Below are 25,756 nucleotides of genomic sequence, written 5' to 3' on the forward strand. Positions count from 1 at the left end.
TGGAGGTTTTTGCAAGCACACTGGAAACAACAAAGTTTGGGTGCGGCCCTCGGTGTTGAACCAAAAATTCACTTTGATTCTCTGACCGATTTTTATGCCCACCCCTGATTTACAACCATACATACCAGTAGAATTTTAAATAAAAGTAGGCGTAATAATCGTAGCAGAGAATCACTTCAGGGCAGTCTGAGCGCAAAAATACTGTATATGATCAGATGCAGTAATAATAAAATCATCGCGTCCTTTCGCGTATTTTGCCACTTCTTGCCGGAGTATTACCTGATTCAGGCATGTCTACATATAGAGAACAACTAGGAAATAGGTGTGATATTCATAGACCAAAAGAGAAAGTATGTTTCCTGTTTTCTTTCCTCTATTTCTTATGTGAACAGGGAAATAACGTTTTCCAATGGGCATCAGTATTTCGAATGCATCAAGAATGAATCAGTCAATTGATTGGATAACACCTTTGTATCATCAGTGTTTTATACAAGCTTGCGTTACAAACCAAATATGCAAATTTTCATCTACTATGCAATAGAAGAGATGTTCACATGCATGGGCATTCAATTCTTTAGATGTTGTATAGTGGACGGTCCAGGTTTGAGTTATGTATTAGCTTTATCAAAGATTTACTTATATATATAGGCCTATTACTGTATTTGTTTTTAATTTCACTTTTTCACACGGGCCAGATTTAATAACTCTGAGGGTCAAATTTGGCCTGCGGGCCACCTATAATAACCAGGGAGCTATACTCCTGTTTAAACAAGGAATACAAAAAAGTAGCTATAGCAAGGTCCATGAAATAAATCTCATTTTCTATCAAAGAGAAATGGATAGTTTGCAAAATTACTATTGAAACTATAATTATAGTCTACAGCTAAATAAACTAGTATACCTTTTAAATTATTATATATAATATGCCTCTTGCCATTGATGTGCCATTTAGCCTCAATGGTTACTCCCTTCGACTTCTCTCCTGAGAAAACCAACATCTGTATACCTGGAGAGAGTTGTCAGTATCATTTTTTCTATACCATATGTAGGTCTGGTTAAGGCCTACACTATACAAACTAATCTTATTATTGATTGATTTCAAACTTGGTTTAATTATTAAGTTTTGAACTCCAGGGTCCACTCATAGTAACAATGAAGTAGGCCCTCTACAGTTTGACATTTTAGTCTTTCAGCTTTTACTGAACTTCTCCCCTCTAATTCTAGAAATGACAACACTATTGAATGACATGGTTTTTTAAGTCAAAAAGTAATAAAAGCTCAAAAACTCTATGTGAATGAAATAAGTAACTAAAACATCTGTATTTATAATAACTGCATAACTACAGTATGGTATAATTATAACATTATGAAATAAAAATCAATAATTAATATAAATTTTAATCATTTTAATTCAACTAATCATCAAATTATATAATACAAATAAAGGTTGAAATGCATAAAAAAATAACCCAAAAATATATTTAATGCAGGGATTGATTTAATAAACTAATACATACATCAAGTGTCTTAAAGAGTAAGTCCTATGTGTTTAGTGATTAAGCTTGCATTCACCTTGGTAACTCTTCAAATGAGTTTTCCAATCAGTAATTGGCTATAATGCATAATCATCCCGAGTTCTCAAAACATGACTGGCTATGATGTATAAACATCTTGAGTTCTTCACTCTGTGGTTGACTGTGATACAAACATCCTCAGCTCTCCACCTTGTGAATTTGGCTGTGTGATGCAAAATTATTCTGAACTCTCAACACTGATTGGGTGTCATGCATAACATCCTGAACTCTCCACCCATTTATTGGTTGTGATACATAAACATCCTGAACTCTCCACCCTGTGATTGGCTGTGATGCATTTACATTAAAAAATGATATCCAAAATGAGTGTAGGTGTGTGTAGTTGGGATGTGTAGGTAGGTGTGCATATATGGCTGTCACATCAACATAAAGAAACTACCACTTAAAATAAATTAACTGACACATCAGTAATCTATAACACAAATACACAAATATAGTACCTTCTTTTAATTGTCTTTTAATAGTTTTCTTACATGTATGCCACTCAATAGCACCCTGCACTGTTTAAACTCTCTAACACATGGATGCACCAAACTATGCAATGTTTTGTGTACTATGCCACCATGTGAAATGAGATCACATGTCAAAACCTCTTTATCGTGAGTCTTTGAGAAGTGGTGATGTGCCTTAATACCTTAGTGTCAAAAAATCTGACATTTGAAAGGACTGAACACAGGACCCTAGTATTTGAAATCGAGCAATTTTACCCCCAAAGTATGACTACCAAGCATAAAATTAATTTGTGAACAATGTTCTAAATATTTATTTAAACACTGATCCTCGAATAATTATATCATATAAATACAGTAGTCATATATTTACTAATAGATGGCTACTATAGGTTGACATGTGCTGTCTACTTTTGTATGGCACAAAGATGGAAGTCACTGATTCCAAATTTGTTCTCCACTCCACTTTAATAGTTTATTGTTCCAACGGTGCAAGCAAAGTTTCTATATTTGAATCACTGATTGGGAAAACATTATAAAGAATTTGTGTACTTAAACCTGCTGGGAGCAGACAACAGGCAGTTATGCTGTAATGTAATTACTATATTTGGGTTTCATTTTTTGAATCTTTCCACACTCCACCATTCTATTATGCTTATGTGTGCAATTTTGGTATGGCAGCTTGAGTTCTCTGGAAAGTGTCATATACAGTAAATGCCAAAAATTACTAATATGATAATGATTCAATTTATTAGTTTTCTAACATTTTACCAATATTTGTTTTAATTATTAAAAATAATTATAACTTAAGGTATATATCTGTTTGTATATTACAGAACAATTTATATTGCTATTATAATAAATTTTAATAAATTTAATAAACAGTGCAATGTTTATTTTAGATTATAAAAGCTTTCTGTGTCTTTAAGTACGATTTGTTTTTTTAATGAAAAAAAAAAGGAGCATTAATGATATTAAATATATTAAAACGATGGAAGAAACTTCAATTATAATTATTCATCTAAAATCATACAAATAGATTAATAAAGCAACAAATATTGTTTGTGTGTAAATCATAAACTTTGAGAATGTTGTGAACACAATTGATCCTTGAAACGTTTGAGAAAAATGTACTGTATTGTCCTTACCAGGATTTGAACCCAAGACCCTCTTTGATTATTGTGCTCTACCAAATGGGCTAAGAGGTTAAGTTGGTATACATTATATTAAATTCAGGGCTGTAAAAAGGTGGGTGGCCTGGGTCCGGGACTTGGAGTATTTTAGGGCTGGGCTGGCAAAAAATACATTAAAACTAGACCAATTTTCAATAGCTGATATATAAGGGCTAATAATTATTTTAGCAAAACTAGACCTTGGTCCAGCAAAACAAATTAAATATTTACAGCTCTGAAATTCTGATTTTAAAGCAGTAAATATTACTTATCTATGAATAACTCATTTTATAACTATTTGAAAGGGAGAACATTATCTATCAGTACTCCAATCTCTTTCCAAAACATGAAGTACCCCCTCTACAGTTTGAAAGCCTAAGGTTGTAGAGAAAGAATGCGAGGACTGTGTGGTTCCCAAAAAATGAAGTGCTCCCTCTATAGTTTGAAAAAGTTCATTAATATGCTATAAGGTTGTCAAATTGAATCCTGTCCATACTCTGTGATTTAACAACTGACCAATCGGAAACATGTAGGCGTAAAAAAGTGCACATCCCACAACCAGCAAATAAACAAGTTTACATTTACACATCTCAGCCATGTTTCTGTACAAATGGCTGTTGTTTTGTGAAACCTTGGCAACAAATCCAAAGAGAAGGGTAAATTTTTATAGTAAGATTTTGTTCTTGCCAATTGAATTATGTTTATAATGCAACATGTGACACCTTAAAATGCCCACTAACAAAATGCTGAAGAATGCGCCCTCATGAGTTTTCAACATCACAAAGTATGACGTAAAGAGGCTATTTGTAAACTTAGCAAACTATTCTCGGTTTTCTTGAACACGCAAAATATGTTGGTTTCATTTCAAGACGACAGCACAAAAAAAAAACTGTGCAAAATTATACATGTGCACTTCAAGGTAGGCTGGGTCAATTCGGTAGAATGTGGCAAATAACATTTACGTTTATGAGCCTCACAAATAATTTACTAATTTCTTTAAAAGTATAAAATCATGTACAGTACTCCAAGGAACTTATTTGCTTGAAAACTTAAAATAGATCTCAACAATTTTCTGGCACATAAATATCGTCTTCACTTAATTATTTTCATTAATATATGAAATTGGTATCAATAACTACGATAAATATATGTTTAAAAAAAGGAATGAAGTAATTGGCTTAATAATAGTTTATAATACAACATTTAAAACATTTTTAATATCTTTACATACTTATCTAACTATGAAGTGTACAATTTACAACTACCTGCATATAATTATTTGAATTGTAATATTATCATCATTATTATTACTATCTGAATTATTACGTGTTATTAATAAATATTTGTAATAAAAACAAAAGTATTAAATTCTTGATTAACCAGGAAGCTTCTGTAAGTGGTGGTGGGAATGCAATAGGTAGAACGGTCAAAATGTGACAATCACTAAGGCTTTTAAGGATGCATCAAAAACTACAAACTATAAATAAAAATTAATTAATCAAACCAACATATTTAACTAATTAACATCTACTATCAAAATTTATGTCTAATATAATCTGTTATATCCATAGATTAATATCTCACTTATTAAGATAATATATTTTATAATAATTTAGTTTCAATAAAGAAGTTACATTCTGACAAACAGTACATTAATAAATGTAATATGCTATGAATAACCTCTGTAAATAGGAATTTGGTTGAGTTTCTACAAATAGAATTCTAGAGGGCGACATATACATCACTACTTCTATATATGTATCTAATCATTATTTAGAAGCTCAGTAATCTCTCTAGGTTACATCCATGATTATAAGGTTGCTAAGCAACCTAAACATCAATTAACTAATTTATAAAACATCAAATGATGTTTTAAAAAGAGATAGACATAAATTATGACACCATTTTCATATTATTAGATATTAATATGTTAATGAATATGGAAACTAAATGATGTTTTAATTTTGTTTTCTATAAATTATAATTTTTGGGGAAAAAATGGAAAAAATACCTTCAAAGATTCTAGATCCCTCTAACTTATTCAGTAGAAAGATTAAAGTGAAATATATCCCTTTGTTCCTAATAATGTAATGCAAAGAAATTTCCCCAAAACTCATTTTCTTATAGTTCATTACAGAATTAGGAGAATTTAATCTTGGCTTAGTTTTTCCATAGAAAGTAAATAAAACAAATAAATATATACATACTCTATTAGCTTTATACAAGGTCACACCTATAGAGTGGGTTAACATATTAAACTATAAAGTGCCTGCAAATTTGTCAGACCTCTAAAAATATCCCAGTATTCCAGTAAAAAAAGATTTCAAATTTTTAGTTATTGCTTTATTGAAAAGCAAACACTGTGAAAGCAAGTAAAAGGAATGCACAAACCATAATTTTTTTTCAGAATTCCATTTCTTCGGTCACAGAAAAAAGGAATATACTATAACATTAATTGCCTTTTAATATAAAAAATTATGATATTTCTGAGCTACCATTCGGAGCCTTCATACCATTGTTAGTTATTTAACACAAGTAGTATTAATAATCCAATGAATATGCTTGGATCGTTAAGAAATGGTATATTTAAAAAGCACCAAGATGCGCCCCCCTCAGGGGACTTTATGCATCAGTTTCTCTGTAGTCTTGCTTTACCAACACTGCATTATCTGGAACATACTCTTCTATATCCCTGGTAAAAATGTCTGGGTAGTGATAGAGAAGAGTTGTTGTAAAGACATTTATTGACGTCAACGAAACCAACGATGTTGTTTCCTCATTCGACCAGACCAGATTTGGGCCGAAGACGACGCCAACATTAGGCGCGGACATCTTGTTTTTGTCGCTGTTTTTAGTTACCTAGAAGACCGAGTATTTACATTCTAATAAATCATGAAGTGACAACTACAAAATTAGTTGAAATGTTTTTAAAAACACTCATGTAAAAATGAGAAAATATATTAAAACCATATTTTCCTTACAAAACATTAAGATAACCATGTAATATATGCGATATTTAAATATGTTTTTATTAAGAAAACTGTCCAAGCTGTTAATACTGTTTTTTGTAAAGACCTAGCTTGTGCATTACCATAAGGTTTTGAGAGTGGAACTGTTTTCAGTTATAAGAACAATCTTGGATTTGACAAGCTTTTAACTCAAGACTTAGAATTTGAACGCAAGCTTCTTAACCACCACGCACAGGATCTAAGACACATAACCAAGCCCAATCCCCCCTTTTAGACCATTTTCAGAAAAAACAAAAAAACAAAGAAAAACAAAAAAACCCCATACTCTCCTTGCATTGGAAATCATTAAAAATATGATGAAATTCACCATGCTAGAATGCTTCTTGCTCCAGGGCAGCTTTTACAGCTAATAAACCCCACAGCAGCCTTTCCAACTAGTTTAACCACTGCATCTAGGTTCTCCCTGCAACCCTGGCTCTCATAAAGCCCCCTAACACCCTTAAAAAAACAAACCCCAGATTATGGTCCTGGCTACACTCCAGTTAATTATTTTTATGAAAAACTTAAGCTACACTTGTGAGATTTTTTTCAAAAGTATTTGGGAATGTACTGAGTAACATGTCAGTTTGGGCAAATATCACTCCTATGAAATTTCCAGTTGTAAAAAAAATCATCGATGTACCTACTGCTAGTTGGAGACCGGATGCAGAACTGGCCACTGAGCACAAGCTAGGTGGTCTAGTGGTTATGACACCAGGCTAGTTATCTGGAGGTTGTGGGTTCGATTCCATTCATTTGCAAGATTTTTTTTCCACAAATATTTTGGAATGTATTCTAGTACGGTGACACATCAGGTAGGACAAACATCACTCCTATAGAGCTACACAACTATTAAACATTTTTTTGTTTACTGTATAATTTCAAAATTTCAAAACAAATATTACCTCAACTAGTAGTTTCATAAGGTAATCCAGAATAACATAGTTTGCGTCTGGTAACTGTTCACTAATCAATTTTCTGCACATTTCAATTCTAACTTCCTCATCAGGTGTATCTGAAAAAAATCAATTGTAATAATGTCCATTCTTGTCATTTAAATTATTCATAACTGAAAACTAATTAATCAAAAATAAATTGGCAAAGCTGATACAGTTCATGTTCTCAACTTTGAGGTCAGGGGTTCGAGGTTCTCACTGTGCATTTGTCTTTTGTTCTTGGGCAAGGAACATTAAATATGTTTATTTCTCTCCACCCAGAAACATAAATTGGTACCTGGTACGATATATATTCTCAAACATTCCAAAATTTCTTCCAATTATATTTTTTTAATGTGCTATTTTTTCAAAACAAGCATACAACAAACACAACTATCGGTGCTAGCTTTCACATAGCAATCCTCAGAGTGTTCAAAGTCTCCTAAAACACGTTATAGTTTCATTGCGGAATTTTTGGGCTCAGTACGGACTCCAAAAGCATGCATTTTCTTTTAGTTTTATAGCGTATGCGAGTCCGCAATGACGATGTAACGTGTTCTAAGCAGAAACTGAAGAAAATTAAATGGGATATCAAAGTGGCAGTTTGTAGTATCAATGTATTCACTGTAAAGCTGTATGTTATATTGATACTTGACTGTATTTTCCTTATGGTTTGTAACCTCAAGCATAATTTTCAAAAAATGCCCAGTCCCAAGCAAATCCAGAAGAAACCTTAAGCAAACCAGTGTGAGACCCTTGACAGGTCTGTGTTACATGTTAAAAGAGAAATGCTTTGAAAGTGTGAATCTTCAAGCTATTAGAGACCAGGGCAGGCTAATGTCAGATCAACAGTTCATGACTGTTATAATACGAGCGGCTAAGTTCTAAAGTCTGTAACGTTGAGATTCTGGAAGTGCGTAAAAACAAGAAAATTGCATTAATCAAAGACAAGATGAAACAAAAGCATGAATGATGGAAGAATTGGTGTGTTTGAGACAGAAAACGTTGAATGATTGCAGCATTCTGAAGATAGAACTTGACCTATTTAGAAATATAGTTTAAGAGGTTTTGCATGTTAAGTGATTCATGAAGTTCAACACCAAGGCTGGTACAGAGGTGAGAATACTGATTACTCCATGATTTGGATTCACTGGAAGTGTAGAGCACTCTGCAAAATTATTGACAAAATGTGTTATTGTATGATCATGATAACATTGTGATTGCAAGTTTGCAATAATTAAATTCTCCTGAGTAACACATTGGTGATAGAATGGTGTCAAGAATAATGTTGAATCCATTAGTTTCTTTTTAACAGTCATTTACTGGCGTTTATTCTAAAGGGGTGTTTATTCCTAATGATGTTCTGGAGGGGTGGGGGTGTTAATTTTTTTTATAATAAATGCAGTAAACCTTAATATGGCTAGGCATAGCAAGGGTTTAGGTATTAGATACATTCCAATGTTTGCAGAATGATTCCAGAACCCTGGCAATGAAAAGTATTCATCCAATCTCTTAGAGCAATAAGCTTGTACAGTAAACAGAAAGGTTTTAGGCATTAAACAGATTTCAGTGTTTGTAAGATTTGATTCCAAAACCCTGGCAATAGAAAGTAGGCATATTAGCCACCAAGATGTACAGCATTTGATTTCCAGCATTTTTTGTGTGTAGCAAAAAGTGCTACGCACTTTTTGTGTTGTGTAGCAATTCCAAAATTGAGCTTAGCATTTTTTTCTACGGTAGATAATGAATGATTATTAAAGAAAAGAAATGATACTTTTCAATAAGAAAATCAGTGATGAGTGTTTATTTTTCAACACTAAAAGTATTTAAGTTACAAATACCCAGCCGCAATATCAGTGATCTACTTACAAGAATTAACATGTTTGGAACCTTGCATTTGAGGAGAAGGGGAGATTTATAGCGGACTCGATTTAATTAATTAATTAATTTCTTGTTTCATTAAATATCACTGATACACCATTTTCTACTAGAATCGCAACTGTGTTCAATTATTTGGTAAACAAATTTGAAACATATCCCATAATATTCCCTTTATTTAAATTTCCCATCAATTAAATATTCTACCAACCCTGCGCCGAAGTCGACCCGGCCGTGATTACCCATTTACCAACCATGCGACAACTGACAAGCACTGGCCATTGCTTGTCTCACTCCCACTGTCATACTGTCCTATAAACGCTGCAAGCAATGTCGTGCCGCGCTAGTATGGTACATACATGACATTAAGTAACATTACTCTTCACTGTACAAACAGGTGTGTAAGGGAAAGCGATCTACAGGAGAAGCAGAACAGAGGAGTGGCAAAATATGAGGTAATATTGTAAACGCAGAAAACAAGCCGACTCGTACTCAAACCAGCTGCATGAACAACGATGTACATGTAGCATTGTATGTGTGCACTCGATATGAACAAGCATATTGCACTATTTTTGGCCCAAAACATTGGATAACAACTTGACTTTGACTGTTTTTAAAACAATTTTCGGGACTTTTTTGTGCACCAAGCCTCTTAGTTTTTACAGCTAGGCCTTGCTGAAGACTGAGCCGGTAATTCTAGAAAAATAATTGCGTCACATTTTATTGTGATGCAACTGTGGAAGTGCTTTGCAATTAGTTTATAACGTGTCACATTTTGCGATGCAATACTGGGTCGAACGCTGAAGATATAGATCCATCCAATCTATAGAGCCACAAGCTTGTATAGTGCATGTCTATTTAAACACCTTCTGGCAAACATCGCAAAGTAACAGGTGTCATTATAAACTAAAGGCCATAATACTCCAATTGAAATTTGATGATTACCTATTAGTTTCTCTTCATAATTTATATCTGCATGTGTGTGTGTGTCTGTATGTGGGAGGGGAAGTAAAGTTAACAACTTTAGAACCTAGCATGAGTACAGCTAGTATTACAATATTATCTAAGTTGTTACCCCCTTTGTTCTTGCTTACCATGCACTTTGATAATATCATCATAGAGTTTAAAGGTCATTATAGGTTCAGGAAGTTCTCGGAAGAAAGTCTTAAGGATTAGTGCTGGTATGTGGACGTCCATCAACTCGTTGAAGTCAACTTCCTCACCTGTGAATGACAAAATAAAGGAGATAACAACATTCTACAGCAAATATCATTATTATTATATACTTGCGGTACACCATATGCTGAAATCTCAATTGACTCTTAAAATATACTAATCGAAACGCTGGGAAATTGTAATCGGTACACCTCAAGACCAAAATCGGCATCAATTGACGTTTGCATCATTACTGTATGGTGTACCGAAACTATTTTCAATTTGCAGGAAATCAATCAACAACTTTCTAAAGGTAATGAAAACTATAGACATGTAACAATAATAGGAAATGAAGCACACAGGGTTCAATTCGTGTCACGGTAACTGGATTTGTTTCTCACGATCAACAACTCCACTCCCTAAGCCTCCTACAATTTATTCAAACAGTATATGAGACATCTTGTGTTTATGTCTGTCTTGTGATGGGATATGACACTTAAGATAGTGATCAAGTTCGCCAATTGGCATACCCTTGACTTTCGGCCTAAACCAATAAAAAGAATGTGAAGTACAGTAAATCCCATGATTACAAAATAAAATATATAAATAGTAAAATGATAAAAAGTAATTAAATACTGCACAGTACATCAATTATTAATGTAAAATTTACAGCCACATCAAACCCAGATTCAATTTGTTGAAGAATTTTATTATAATGCTAATATAATAATAATAATAATATAATAGGTCATGTAAATATCATATTTTATAATTGATTGTTGGTTGAACAATGATCAGCTCATTCACTGACCAACTCAAAGAACTTACATGAATGAATGAATGAATGAATAGAGGAAGTATTCTGTTTTATATGTTTTGTTTTTCCATAGGCATTATAAATATATTTAAGGAACATAGCAATAGTTATGATCATGTAACCTGAAAGGTGATTGCCACAAACAACTTCCTTCATTACAAAGCATTGAACCTTTGATTAGTAATGAATATTTTCTGTACTGCACTCTTCTATGGCATACACCTTTTTTTCTATAAGGCCTAAAAAAAAAACTTGTTTGTTTGCCATCATCCGCTGCACCTAAAATCTGAAGAAAGAGGGGCAGGGTGTTTTTTTTTTCTTGAAAAATTTTTTATTTTTTGCGACACGATTTTGATTTTACACACTTAATAAGTAAATGAAGCTGGTGAGCTTGACCTGATACAAAGTGCAGTAGTTTAATTTAATCACGTGTCTTACTCCAATTAAAGATCACTCTTCCAATCCCAAACCACAAAAAATTAGCCCCAAATTGTAAGGAGGCCTATAGTGGACATATATTCAGTTTCCACATAAAAAAAAAAAAAAAATTATCCACCACTCATCTTCTACAAACCACCATACGGACCATTTTTTCAGCCCGCCCCTTCATATTTACAATGTGACAGCAAACCATTTTTTGTTTACTGTAGGCCTAATGGCCAACCTGGATCTTCCTATCATTAATTTCAACAAGGCTATAAAATATAAGAAAAATTATAAAAATATATAGACCTCCTTCATTTGAGCTATGTAAATCTATCTATTATTATTATTATTATTATTTGCTTTACCTGCATTAAACTTTCGATGAACTTCTGTCACTATTTGTGCATTGGGGCAACGACGGAAGACACCCTCAACCTCCAGAGCTTAAAAAATTCGATAAGAAACAATATTAGTTTGTCTACTCCATAATTTTCACATCATCATTACCAATGATGCTGCAAGTTATGGGTTATTCTCGTAAAACTTTTAATGTACACGACCAATCTGTACATCTCCATTATCATTGACAAGCTGCTTTTTTTTAGGATTTATATGTGGCTAGGGTTGAGACCATCCTTGGTACAAGATGTCCTGGTTATAACAAAGGTAGGCGTCCTACGTTGGATAAAGTTACTGCCGGGACATCTGGTTAAATAGGCTTTCCTTACCATCATCAATTTTTATTTTACTGTGCATACTCATCGCCATAAATAATTGATAACATAGTAGTAAAAACATGCAAATATCAATTTGCAGGAAATAGGTTAGAATATGTGAGCTGATGTTGATATTGTGTTACAATTTATCTTCTCATTATACACACTAGATCAATGAACTTCCAATGTTTTTTATTTTAATTCCTTTTTAATTCTCAAATATTGTATATGACATTGGTAGATACCGTTTTGTCTCAGGTGGTTTACACATTGACGCACAACCTTCGGAATAGGATCACCATTGCACTGTTCCCTCAAACTGAAAGAATAAAACACAAAAAAAAAAATATTTTTATGGAAAGTTTTGGCTAAAAAGCATGCTTTTTGTTAGCTTTAAAATGTAACAGCAAGTGGTTTTAAAATTAGACGTACTGTAACTGTTATACTCTGCAATACCCAATTTACACAATACAAAAATGTTACATTTACACAGAGCCTACACTAGGGAAAATATAGCACGGTTTCCATAGTACATTGTGGACCCTGTGAAGGCAAATCTGTAAGATAAACACCAGTTTTGTGTGACAATACATCAATGTACAAAAATATAGGCTCCCAACAGGAACATGTGTCTATTGCCTTATATATGTTTACTAAACAATCAGGAGGCCAATCTAATAAAATAATAAAACCTAGCCCGAGCGATACAAATCTTTGTTTATAACGCAATATCCCATCATGCACCTCACCGGATTTACTCCGACAAGTAAATATCCAGACGATTACTAAGTGTCTGGGGACCCCCGCTGTAAACATAAGAAACACTACTGACCCACGCTGGGGCAGTAAACACAAGAAACAGTCACGGAAGTGGCCTGTAACAATGCTTTTGAACTCAACAAACTGAAGTTTAGTTTAATCAGGTAAAGTAATCAGGAAATAGAGAGAATAAACAACATACATATCACACCATTACTATTACATATCAACCCATGAAAACATCTAGACAATTATGTAGTTTAAATTGCCATTATTACTTAAACAATGAAGACTATAATAATATAAAAAAAAATTATAGCCAAATACTATACAGTAATATATCCATGCATAAACCTACCATATTATATATTCTCGCACATGTAAGACGAGACTAAAAATAGCAAATTCCAATCAAATAACAGGGATTCGTCTTATACGTGCAACATTATGGTACACATTTTAAAAATTTAAATCATGTTCGTCTTATGTGTGGATCGTCCGTAACACGCAAATTTACTACAGATATGAATTTACTGTTAGTATGAATAAACGCAATTTTAAATGCGGGGAAATAAGGTTTTGATGAATATTTAAAAGCCCATAAAAATGGTATTTGCAAAAATTAGCCCTACATTTGGCTCTGTTTTTAGCCAGCCAGATATCAAGACCATAACGAGCAGCAAAAAGTAAGAACAGACAGAATCAGTCACTATTAACACAAAGCGGTTATAGTGGGTATGACATCAAAACAAACTGCTAGGCAATTTTTTCACACAATAATAAGCCTTCGCTCAAATAAATTTTGACAGTTTTAAAACTCCTCAAACATTTTATTGTAAAATGACTTATCGAAAAGCCTTGGTAACTATGTCTTTAATAAATGTCTTAATTTTGAACCGTCAAATTTGAAGTGGAGTGTGATTGAAAAGTTTATCATGTTTGCATAGACTCAAAGGTAGTTTTTTTTAAAGACAATAATAAGCCTCAGCTCAAATAAATTTTGAGAGTTTTAAAACTCCTCAAACTTATTTATTTGTACATTTTATTGTAAAATGACTTATCGAAAAGCCTTGGTAAATATATCTTTAATAAATGTCTAAATTTTGAACTGTCAAATTTGAAGTGGAGTGTGATTGAAAACTTTATCATGTTTGCATAGACTCAAAGGCAGTTTTTTTTAACACAATAATAAGCCTCTGCTCAAATAAATTTTGTCAGTTTTAAAACTCCTCAAACTTGCTTATTTGTACATTTCATTGTAAAATGGCTTATCGAAAAGCCTTGGTAAATATACCTTTAATAAACGTCTGAATTTTGAACCGTTAGATTTGAATTGGAGTGTGATGGAAAACATGTTTGCATAGACTCGTCACATGAACACGGGCCTAGCCCTAGACTACTGAGTCATACGAACAACGTTCTTCTGACTCATAGGCCATCGCAGTAAAAAATAACATCTTATTCTACAATTTAACAAATTTACTTTCGTCCAATAGTTTAAATATTTCATACAGAAAAACAAATTGACTTGGTGAGACAGTATTTAAGTTCAATGTGTACTTCTAAATCAACATAGATCGCACTGGTCAGCGCTGGATGTGGCGATTTCCGCAAGCGATTGGCCTAGGCCCCCTAGAAGGCTTCTCAAAACACTTCATATTTTTAGTCTGATTGGAAATCAAGTCAACTTTAGACTCATTAGACGATTTAATATACAACACTTTTGATTCCGCTCAATGCATTAGCATAGGGCATTGCGAGGTAAACAACTTAAATACCTGATCAGTGAAAATGTGATGATGTAATACTTGGCGACAAATTTGGTCTAATCCGATAGTGAAAAATGGGGTGCGGGGATGTCGTCTGATATGGCCAATATACAAAAATCGTCCAAAAACTTTCTCAAACTCAGGAGTCATCTTATACGTGGGTCTGTTTATCCAGCTACAGCAAATAATCATAAATAAGACTAAATACTGTAAATATTGAAATAATTATATTTCTTTTGTTATTAAGCCTACTGTAAATTGTCCTGATGGTATGTATTTCATTGCTATTATTACCCAAATCTACAGCATGGTGTAAGTCATATTTATTCAGCTAAGTCAACATGAGATTGACCCAATCGAACATGAATTAAATCAATATATTTCTTTTACATTCATTTACTACCAGTCTGAGCATGGAAAATGATAAAGGAAGAATTTCCACATTTTTTAGGGGAAGATGGAATCATTGAAGTTTGGAAGCAATGCGCAGATATTGGCCGATGATGGCTTTTGAAGCAAAAGAAATTAAAGTGAATTGAATATTTTTGGTGTGATTCGTATATAGGGTCTGAGATTATGCCAAGGATAATAATAATAAATAATAAAGAGTTGGTAGTGAATCGGGCGATAAGATTCTCCTTCTCTTTTCCAAAGAGCATACTGTGTTCTTCAACAAGTATATGGGCTATATTATTACATGGGATCAATGGCTAAAATACTCATCCGTAAGATGATATTCTACAGGAACTTGTATCTCATGTCTTGCTGAAACACAAGAGCAGCAGCAAAATTTTGTACCTTGCTTAAAATGATGAACAATATGATCCATTGTATAATATATTAAATATTGTTTATTGGCACTATTAATATAGCCAACGACACGATCTATTCCCAAACACAACGATTTCATTAATTAACATTTTCAACAGAAGACATTCTACGGTATGATTCTATCAATGGACAAAACATTAATTATGTGCTGCACTCTTGTGAAGGGAAAGCTTCTACATATTTTTTTATTGGCACTATTAATTTAGCCAACAACACGATATATTCCCAAACAAAAAGATTTCATTAATGGAGTTGAATAGCTCAGTGGTTAAGATGCTTGCCTTCTGATCCCATGGTCTTGGGTTCAATTCCTGTCACAGCAGCACTTTTTCTCATAACTAAAATCAACTCCACACACTCCCTGAGCCTCATAAAGAGACTTAGTTGATATGGAACCATCAATGAATAAAACATTAATTATGCGGTGCACTCTTGTGAAGGAAGCGTTTCCACATATTTGTAGCATTAACTGATCTGAGTTCCATCATTAATCATAGTCACATGACTAACAAATGACCTGATAAAATACTTCCCTGGACAGACCTTTAATTAATTCATGATTATTTCTTCAGAGATTAATAAAATAATGTTATGTGGGGGCAGCTAGCTTAGTCGGCTAAACCATGGCTAAACTGATGGTAGCCATTCTGTGTGCGCTGAACCGTTGATTCCTTGTTCAATCCAATGGCCCATGTACACGTTAAAGAATGCAGTACTGTACACAAAGTAGGGGAATGCCTCCTAGAGTACTTGCCCAATTCACCACCAGAAGGACTCCACTGGAAACAAGTCTTTAGACTTTTATGGGTTATCCTTGGTTTATATGACATCGGAGAAATCCATTGGCAATTAATGAAACTAAACAGATTTTCCAAATATAATAAATATAATAATTCTGGATTTATATAGCGCCTCACATTGACACAACCTCGAGGCGCTTAACAACAACAGAGAAGAATAAAAATTAATTAAGTTCAAATGATTGGTTTGATGAAATAAACACTAATATTGCTTTCAAAATTATAAACGTTTACTATGGTGACCATAAATTATTGTTATTACAGTTTTATTAAATATATTTTGTATGATGCTTGGTTATCAATGTAATAACTTTAACCTGAGCCTATTTCAATTTGTGTTTAACTAGAAGATGTATTTGATCATTTATCTTTTAATTTTGTAATAAGGGCTTTTTTAATATTTTATTAGGTTTTTTCTTAAACTACTATTTTTTTTAAAGCCAGCATTAAACTGTAAACCAGATTTTCATTGCCTACAAAAATCTAATCTTCTATGTTCATTACATACTTCTGTTAATACTAATGCATTAATATTTTCATATTCTGTTTTGCGATAAAAATGTTGATTATGTTGTATATGTACGCAGACAAATGTACTTTGGTTTCATATCGCACTGTAAGATCAAAAATCAATAACGAAACCAATTAGGAGATATTTTAAACCAATTAGTGAACACACAGCATTTAACCCATCAAAAGGCATGGTGTTAAAATCAATCAGTATTAAATTACCATTGTAAGGAGATCTAAGTGACTACCATACAGTGTACAATTAGGTATGATACAAACAACATACTGTAATGTAAAGCTGAAGCCACATTTTAAATGGTACCTGAAATACTTGGAAAATTCTGCTACTGTGTAGTACATGGGCAATAACGTCCAGGTCTGCATTTCAGTGGATAAACATTGGTTACAAAATTATTTTATTTTAGTTCCTTATCATTCCAGTTATGTATGTTTTATATGGAATATATAGGTGTATTATATATAGAGCGGCAGTTTGGCGCAGCGGTTGAGGTTTGGGCTTTCAATTGTAGGGTCAGGGTTTCGAGTCTCTGCTGTGCAGATTCGCTTGTGTCCTTGGGCAAGGCACTATAGCTACATTGCTTCAGTCCACCCAGCTATATCAATGGGAACCAGCAAACTGCTGGGGACTAACCTGCGATGGACTAGTGTCCCGTCCAGGGATAATAATAATGATAACTATTATAATATTAATAATATGATAATGATGATAGTTATTATTTTTGTTATGATTGTTATAATGAAGATAATGGTAATTATAGTTATAATGGTACATAATGGTGATAATAATAATAATAATAATAATAATTATAAATAATAAATAATAAAATAATAATGGGAATTTTGCTGTAATGATGGTAATAATAACAATAGGTTTTGTAGAATAATTATAATTATTATTGTTATTACTGTACTTAAATGGTGATTGTGATGACCTTGTTTTTTGCTTTTAATGACTGTTTTTGCATTTATTGTTTTTATTTTATTTTTTATTTTTTTATTTTATTTATTTATTCTTTATTTTATTTTTTGCTTGCTTTTTGCTTGATGTTGTGATGTGTTGTCTATTATATTTTATCTTACATTTTAATGATGTTTTTTTTTTATACTGGATGGGAGTGGTTCTCAAACAATTGTAATAGTAATATAGTTTACTTTAGAGACCAGGCCCTCCCATCAAGATTATTTATTGTGCAATAAAAGAATAAGAATAAGAATAAGTATAACTCTCATCCGCTTCACACTACAGAAACTGGGGATAAGCTCCAGCCCTATGAGCCCCAGTGGCTCGGAACGGATTTAGTTTTTTTTTTATATAGGTGTATTACTATTACATGAGGAAGTGATTTAGTGCAGCAGAAATTGTTTGGTTCCCAAAATGCAGAGGTTTTAATCCTTCGCTGTGAATTTCGCTTGTGTCTTTGAGCAAGGTGCTTTATCTACATCGATTCTCTCAAACCAGGAGTATTAGGTGGGTACCTGGTAGGGTTAAAATGCCAAATGCGGAGGATTACACGACTTTTGAGTTCCAAGGGTCTTTAATCCATTGACCGGGGTAATGATAATGTGCATAGTGGTCTTATCATAACATGCTTTATAAGTCTACCATTATTATAACTATAATTACACAATTTTACTGATAGCATTACTCCCCATCTCTGTTTCATTTTTCCTAAGGGTTTACTCACAATATGACATTATACTGTATCAAGAATCAAAATTGGCATTACAAGTTTACTGATCCCACCACTACTGCTGCTTTGTTAAAGGCAATTATTGCAGGTAGGCATAAACAACCACAAACAAAATACCAAATGATATGAATAACATCTGCATCCATGTGTATGTATTAAGTATAGTATATAAACATGTTAATTCTAAGGCAATATTATTTGCTACATGAATTAATAATTAGTACTAAGAATAATATTTCTTCTTTCATCTGCCTATAAAACTATGAACGTATTATGATTAACCTATCATAATTATTATCCTTACTATTTAATAATCATAGCATTCATTTACTGTCATATTTTCTTTATTTTTTACCTCGGATAATAAATTTTGGATTTTTATCTGTGAACCTAAAACTCTCATATCACTGCACCCATCAATTCACCCACCAAACCAGGATTTTTTCTCACCATTTAAAAAAGGTAGCAACAGTGGGAAATCTTGAAATGAGGGAGGGGCTTATGGGGACAATGGGGGAAGTGGGGTGAAGGTGAAGACTTGATGGTTATGTAAGAGAATGCTAGCTTCCAAAATAAGATGATATGAAGTGATTTTTACTACCTGAGTGATCGTTATTTTGTTTGCTATGAACATTTTTAATGGGGGGGGGGGAGGAAGGCGGCAAGCCTTTTTGGGGACGTCCACACCTCCCACCATGCACCCCTAGATAAAGTATGCCATTGGATAGCAAGACTATAAATTATCATCATTCGTTATTAAATACAAATATTATTATATTAAAATTACTGAAAATCATTTTAATAGTATTTATAGTATACATACTTTAAATTTCCCTATAAAAAAAATTATCAAATTCTCCCTTGAAAATAATATATTAGATATCACACTTCACTAAATATAGTTTCATCAAGACACTTAAATTGTGAGTGGTTTCTCACATGGAATGGTCTCATTGCATTGCATTACATATAGATTTCACATTGCGAGTGCTAGAACTGCATATCCAGTGTGATTTTGCATAATATATGCCATTTGTGACACAACTGCTTCGGTCCGTGACCAAGATTTTTTTGTATGTGCAGAGTTTATTTAACAAATTTAGCTTAAGTCGTTGAATGTGGAATGACAAATTGAAATGTAAGAGATGTGTGTGTATTCCAATTTGTGCAGGGTATGCGAAATGTGGGTGTGTTGGGGATAAGCTGGTTTAGGCGAGACTTTTTTATACCTTGGTTAGCCAACCTGCCGTCTGATTTCACATTAAAATAAAATTTTAATTTTGGCCAATTAGCACACCTGCCACCATAAAAAAAAAAATGGAAATTTCAGGGAAAAAAAAAGGTTTTCTTTATTTTTATTATGCCCGCCGCTGCCTTGAAATCGCCACTGTTTACATTCAAGAATAAAATTTTATTTTTATTTTCTCCTTTCGTCTGGATATTTTTTGGGGAAAAAAAATAAATTTATTAAAATTTTTTTTTGCCCTCCGACGACCACCAAGTCAACTTTTGTGTACCGTAAATGCTTGAATAAGCACCGCGCCAAACATGATTTTTTTTTAAGCGCCGGCCACTCTCGAATCAACGCTTAATCGTATAGTATAGTATAATAGTATGCCTACCGAACTACGAGAATACGTGAAATAGGTAACATGGGAACGGGCATGGAAAGTGCCACGCCAATATTTTTTTATAAGGGCCGCACTGAATCCTCTAAAAATGTTATAAGCACCGCACGCTTATTCAAGTATTTACGGTATGCATACATGTGTATGTATGCATGTATGTATATATGTTTTTATAGGATGTCTATTGCCATGTGTGTATGAGTAAGAACGTCTGTATAATATGCATGAATATTTGCATATAGAATTCTTGCCTGTATGTGTACATTACTGTAAGTGGCTACACATGTATTTGTATGTAGCTATTTATATGATGAATTGTACGGGATGTCCAATCATGTTTGTATAGGGATTTACATGTATGCAAGCATGCGCTGCATGTATGCGTTTATGTTGATGCGTGGGGATAACTGCATGTATGTACTGCGCAACTATGCATGCACGTACGCAGGTATTATTTGGAATCTGCATGTGTCTCTGTGGGATGTCTTTATAAATGTATGCAAGTTAAGCTTTGATCAGCTAGAATATTTGGATTACAAAATAAAAGCCCTGGATTACAACATAAGGCAAAAGTTCATTTAAAATATTCATCCATTCCATTACCTTTGCATTGAATAGTCCCTAACTTATAAAATATGTATTCCCCAGATGTATATTCGATGCATAACGGCACGCAATTGGTGCAGAAATAAAACATTTATTTCTAGCATCAGAGTGGTATGGAAACAATAATTAATTATATAAAAGGTTTAGTAAAGAAGGCATTTATGAGCTGAAGTTCGACATCATATTGATAATAACAATAATATGTAGGTTTTTAGATAGCACTCTATACAGAGCGCATTTTCCACATTATTACCCCAGCCATTAGAACGATGCCTATGGGGGAAATTAACTATCAATAGTAAAACATTAAATTAATGTTTAAATAAATTATGCAAATTAACAACAAATCCTCATTATGATAACTATGAGACTTTATATCATATAATATAAAAGCTAAATTTACTTAGTATTACAATTGCATTCATTATTAACACACTAACTTATAGAAACTAAATTTCGCTGTATTCTTTTCGATGTATAAATACTAATATATTCTACCCGCGACGCAATGCAAATACTTATTATCAAATATAACCTGAAGAATAATGAAAATACCTAGAGTCTAAAGCTTTGACCTTTCAGACAATGAATATAAAGAAAATATGGAACGTTCATTTCCATTTCCAGAGACTTGGGCTGAAATCTTATAAGAACAAAATTGTATCTCATGACAAATTATCTCCAACTTAAAGTGAAAATGTGATCTATCACATCGCTCTATTCTGTAATTGGAAAGTATACTTGTAGTGGATGAACTTGGATATTAAAGATTCCTGTTCAATTATCAACAAGATACACTAAACTAGATTCTATTGATGATGTAGATTAAGGAAGGAAAATAAAATTAAGGATGGATTAAGAAGATGATAATAAAATATGCATTTGATGATACATTTTATATTACTTGTTTACATTGGGAAATTAAAGGCAAAAAAACAAAACTTAGGAAGGATTAAAAAGAACAAGATTAAAAGGGAATCATTGGGGAGATGAAGTAGATCGAGGAGGAGAGAAAATTTTATCATTTTTTATTTTTAAATTTACATAATTATATTGGCAAATATTGTATCTACTCACTAAGCATCATCTCAATCAATCTTAAAAGAACTTGTACACTTATATTTCTCTAACAAAGAGTGGAGTTATAGCTTTGCAATTAAAATGCTTGCCTTTCATCCCCAGGTCAAAACCAAAATTTTGTTCACACAGTTAAAATCCTGTCTCTTATACACATCTAGATGTGTATAAGAGACAGATGTTTATCATTGTATTTTTTTTATTTGGATGGCAAAATGTGTAATTTGTAGCGGTCGTTGCTTGGCAATCCAATGCGGCTTCAATTAAATTGTGACGTATGCATAACTAAGGGAGCAGCACACTTGGGAAGATGCCTAAGAGACACACGTGTTCCTAGTCCATTAAATTAATAATAGGTTGGCGACGTAACACTGCCGTTAATCTATGCAAATATGTGCAGTGTGAGTCGCTTTTAATAGGAAGTACGGTTAGTTTGGTCACTGGACGGAAAGATTTTCTTCAAAAATAAAGTTGAATTTAATTCAGCATAATAAAAAATATACAAATGAAGAAAGTAATAAAATCTATTACAACTTACTCTTTGACAACGAGTGGTATTTCTATGGACTTCATTGGCAGAATCTCCTCAAGGTCATGGAGGAAGTAAATGTAATTGATCTTCTGTCTGAACTTAGAACTTACGATGGGTTTGAAGATACCAAGTAAAATTCTTAGCATATATGAAGGATGTACAAAGTATAATGCCTTCAGGTTTTTCTTGTACCTTAGAAAATATAAGAAATAATAGTTTAGTAGTGTACACGACTAAAGCCCTAAATTTTATTTGACAAAAAAATGTTGTATGCCCATATATAGTCATGATGTGCTTATATACGGTCATGATGTGATGTCATTCAGGCATGTCACATGTGTTTTACAACAGACTATCAAATGTATTTGACAAAAAAACTGTTGAATGCCATATATAGTCATGCTGCACCTATATATGGTCATGATGTGATGCCATCATGACCATATTTAGGCATATCACTTGTTTATATCAATAAAATGTGATAGTCTGGGTAGGGCTTAGATATTTGAACTTTATCTAGACTACAGTACGGTATGATGCACTATGATGAAATATTTCATCTTCTATACAATGATTACCAGTAAAGAAAAATTGACAAATCAGTAGCGATTCAAAAAACCTGATGAGTTATTGATGATATTACAGCAATTTAAAGTAAAGTAACTATCCAATATTGTGTTTAATCATGCATATTAAAAAAAACTCTCAGCATATCTAGACTACAGTATGGTATGATGCACTATAAAAATGCAGAATTTGGTTGACTGACTGAGTGGCTGGTTGATTGAATGATTGGTTATTAAATTGCACTTTAATTTTTAATCCAATATAAAGTGTATATTTTACAGGCTATACAGTAACTTGACACTGACTCTCTTTAATATTCAATAAATTATGATATTATCGTAATTACACTAAATATTCAACCAATTAAATTATAGATAAATGCTCATTAGTAGTAACAGAAATATTTCATCTTTTATACAATGATTACCCGTAAAAAGAAAATTGACAAATCAGTAACGATTCAAAAAACCTGATGAGTTATTGATGATATTATAGCAATTTAAAGTAAAGTGACTATCCAATATTGTGTTTAATCACGCATATTAAAAAAAACTCCCAGCATAGATAAATGTAAGTATAAAATAATAGTAATTTACTAATGGATGACATTCAAAGGACAAGGTCAATTTGGGGTCAATTATAGCTTCAACATACTTTCTCTCCAATTCTCTGTAGGCTTGAACCAACCACTTCAAGGAGGGTCTATTGCTCTGTGTGAGCCCATACTGGAATACCACTAGAGTATAATCGTTCTCCACATATTGATTTAGTGTATACTGCAGAAACCTATAAAAAAAACAAAAAACACATCAAATATAAATTTAAATGTCACGGAAAGGGATTCGATTCCCACCTGTATTACATTCAACTGATTGGAATAAAGTATTCATAGCAGGTAAATGTGGAAAAAAACACATTTTATCCCCTCCAACATATAATTTATGTTGATGTTACACCTAACCTTGAATTTCCTATAAATGAGGGGTGACGTGCATTGTGTAAATGTCTGTGAGGATACTTAGTTCACAATAATCATGGTAACTTTCCTTTTTAAGTGCTTTGAGCACACTATTTCAGTGGTTAACTTTTTTTTGTTGAATCACATTCAATTATCAAAATAATTATTGAATATTTTAGTACTCTACATACACACACCACACTTTATACATTTCTGAATTGGTAAATGTACATTGCCATTAAAACCAAATGAAGTCATACTTCCATATTTCGTGTATACAGCTACTGTATATTGTACTCATAGTTATTACATGAGCTAGTTAGAACATTTGCGTATGTTCACATGATAATGGCTACACTGGCACAAGAGCAGTACAGTGCCAGGATTGGCTAAATCAGCATCATGTGACAGCGGTATTGTTTGATGAATTTGACAACACAATTTAATTTTAGCAACACATTTCCATCCCATGCTATTCAATCCAATACACCTCCGAAACATCAGACATGTAAGAAGGTACATTCCAACCGATTCCTACTATACAGAAGACACTGCATGCTATTTTGTATGCCAGACTTGACTATGCAATGCCCTTGTGTTTAGACTTCCAGCAACAAAAAATCAATATCATCTACAACTTGGACAGAACTCCTGTAATTAGCATTGACCATCCTACTTTTAATTACGAAATTTGATGATAAACAGGTTGCTTTTTGATTGAATTATTGACTGATTAAAATGAATGGATGATATGTGTTTCACTGTTCTTATAAACTATTGCAGTGATTATATTTGTAAAGCTTATTTTGTTTAAATCTAATATATATCATGGAGGAATAAGTTTACATATTCCTGAATTTCTTAGTACTATAGACCTACAATACTACTCATAACCTAGTATAAAGAGAAGTGATTCTTACAGTATTTGACTATTTTCAGACTTATTTACACTGCATACACTACCATACTTTTGGATTATGAAATCAATAAAAATTGGTTTGATAAATCAACCAGTTCTGGTATGACATACCTCTCCAGCAAGTAGAGTAACCATAGCAACAAAACTAATAATATATACCATGTTTTATATTCAGATCAATCAATTTTACAATGGCTGCAGATAAATCTTTGCGAAGAAGATTGAAATGAAGATTAACTCTTAATCTCCATAATAATTAATCCCACACCTCTATACATTTAATTTGTTATAACAAGATTTAAGATGTATAGGCCTAATAACTGTTAGCATTTCTACAGCCTTTTCATGGTATAATAGTAAATGTTGAATTTTTTATGGTTGCATTCACAATGTTCACATAAAATAACTACTACATGCAAATTAATATTTTTTTAATTAATATTTGTTTAATTAACATTTTTATCAAATCTCTTTGATTCAATCATTTACTGTAATCATAATTGTAAATTCTGCAAAATTATAATGATCAGCTATGAATATTTATGTACATCATGACTTAACATTAAGAACTCACATAAATATTTACCAATATTTATATCAAAATTTAGAAATATGCGCCCCCTTACCCTAACAGGCGTGTTTGATTATATTCCTTATTTGACGGTAAGTTGGAGCAGAAAAACAGAATCAACTTGCGACCCACTCTATCATCACCTAAAAAACAAAGTGTAAAACAAATTATCATTCAAAAAATTACCATATAGTGCCAGTAATATGCTAATTCTATGCCAAAGTATAATTGTAAAGCTGGAAAAAATTGGAAAAAATTAAAAATTTAAAAACAATATATGAGGCAGCAGGAAGCAAAGAAGCAGGTACACTATGGGACTAATTTAATTTGCCATTTATCAGCGATATTTTACACTGTAATAAAATG

At 32.6% G+C, this 25,756-nt stretch overlaps 1 protein-coding gene across 1 annotated transcript in view; it reads right to left on the minus strand.

Moving 5' to 3' along the window:
* Window positions 1-2,027: 2,027 nt before the first annotated feature.
* The window catches only part of LOC117114427 (rho GTPase-activating protein 8-like), a 32,091-nt gene continuing 8,362 nt past the window's right edge, over window positions 2,028-25,756 (minus strand). Inside the window, exons 3-10 of the mRNA XM_033258093.1 lie at window positions 25,446-25,533; window positions 23,597-23,728; window positions 22,379-22,567; window positions 12,397-12,470; window positions 11,801-11,878; window positions 10,132-10,260; window positions 7,130-7,239; window positions 2,028-6,075 (exon numbers count right to left, since the gene is read on the minus strand). Of these exons, the coding sequence (XP_033113984.1) occupies window positions 5,839-6,075; window positions 7,130-7,239; window positions 10,132-10,260; window positions 11,801-11,878; window positions 12,397-12,470; window positions 22,379-22,567; window positions 23,597-23,728; window positions 25,446-25,533 (1,037 nt within the window). The 3' untranslated portion in view covers window positions 2,028-5,838. The remainder of the gene's footprint in view (window positions 6,076-7,129; window positions 7,240-10,131; window positions 10,261-11,800; window positions 11,879-12,396; window positions 12,471-22,378; window positions 22,568-23,596; window positions 23,729-25,445; window positions 25,534-25,756) is intronic.

Source organism: Anneissia japonica, unplaced genomic scaffold (assembly GCF_011630105.1).
Source record: "Anneissia japonica isolate Jap-2015-1 unplaced genomic scaffold, ASM1163010v1 scaffold199_len4679917_cov187, whole genome shotgun sequence".
NCBI lineage: Eukaryota > Metazoa > Echinodermata > Crinoidea > Comatulida > Comatulidae > Anneissia > Anneissia japonica.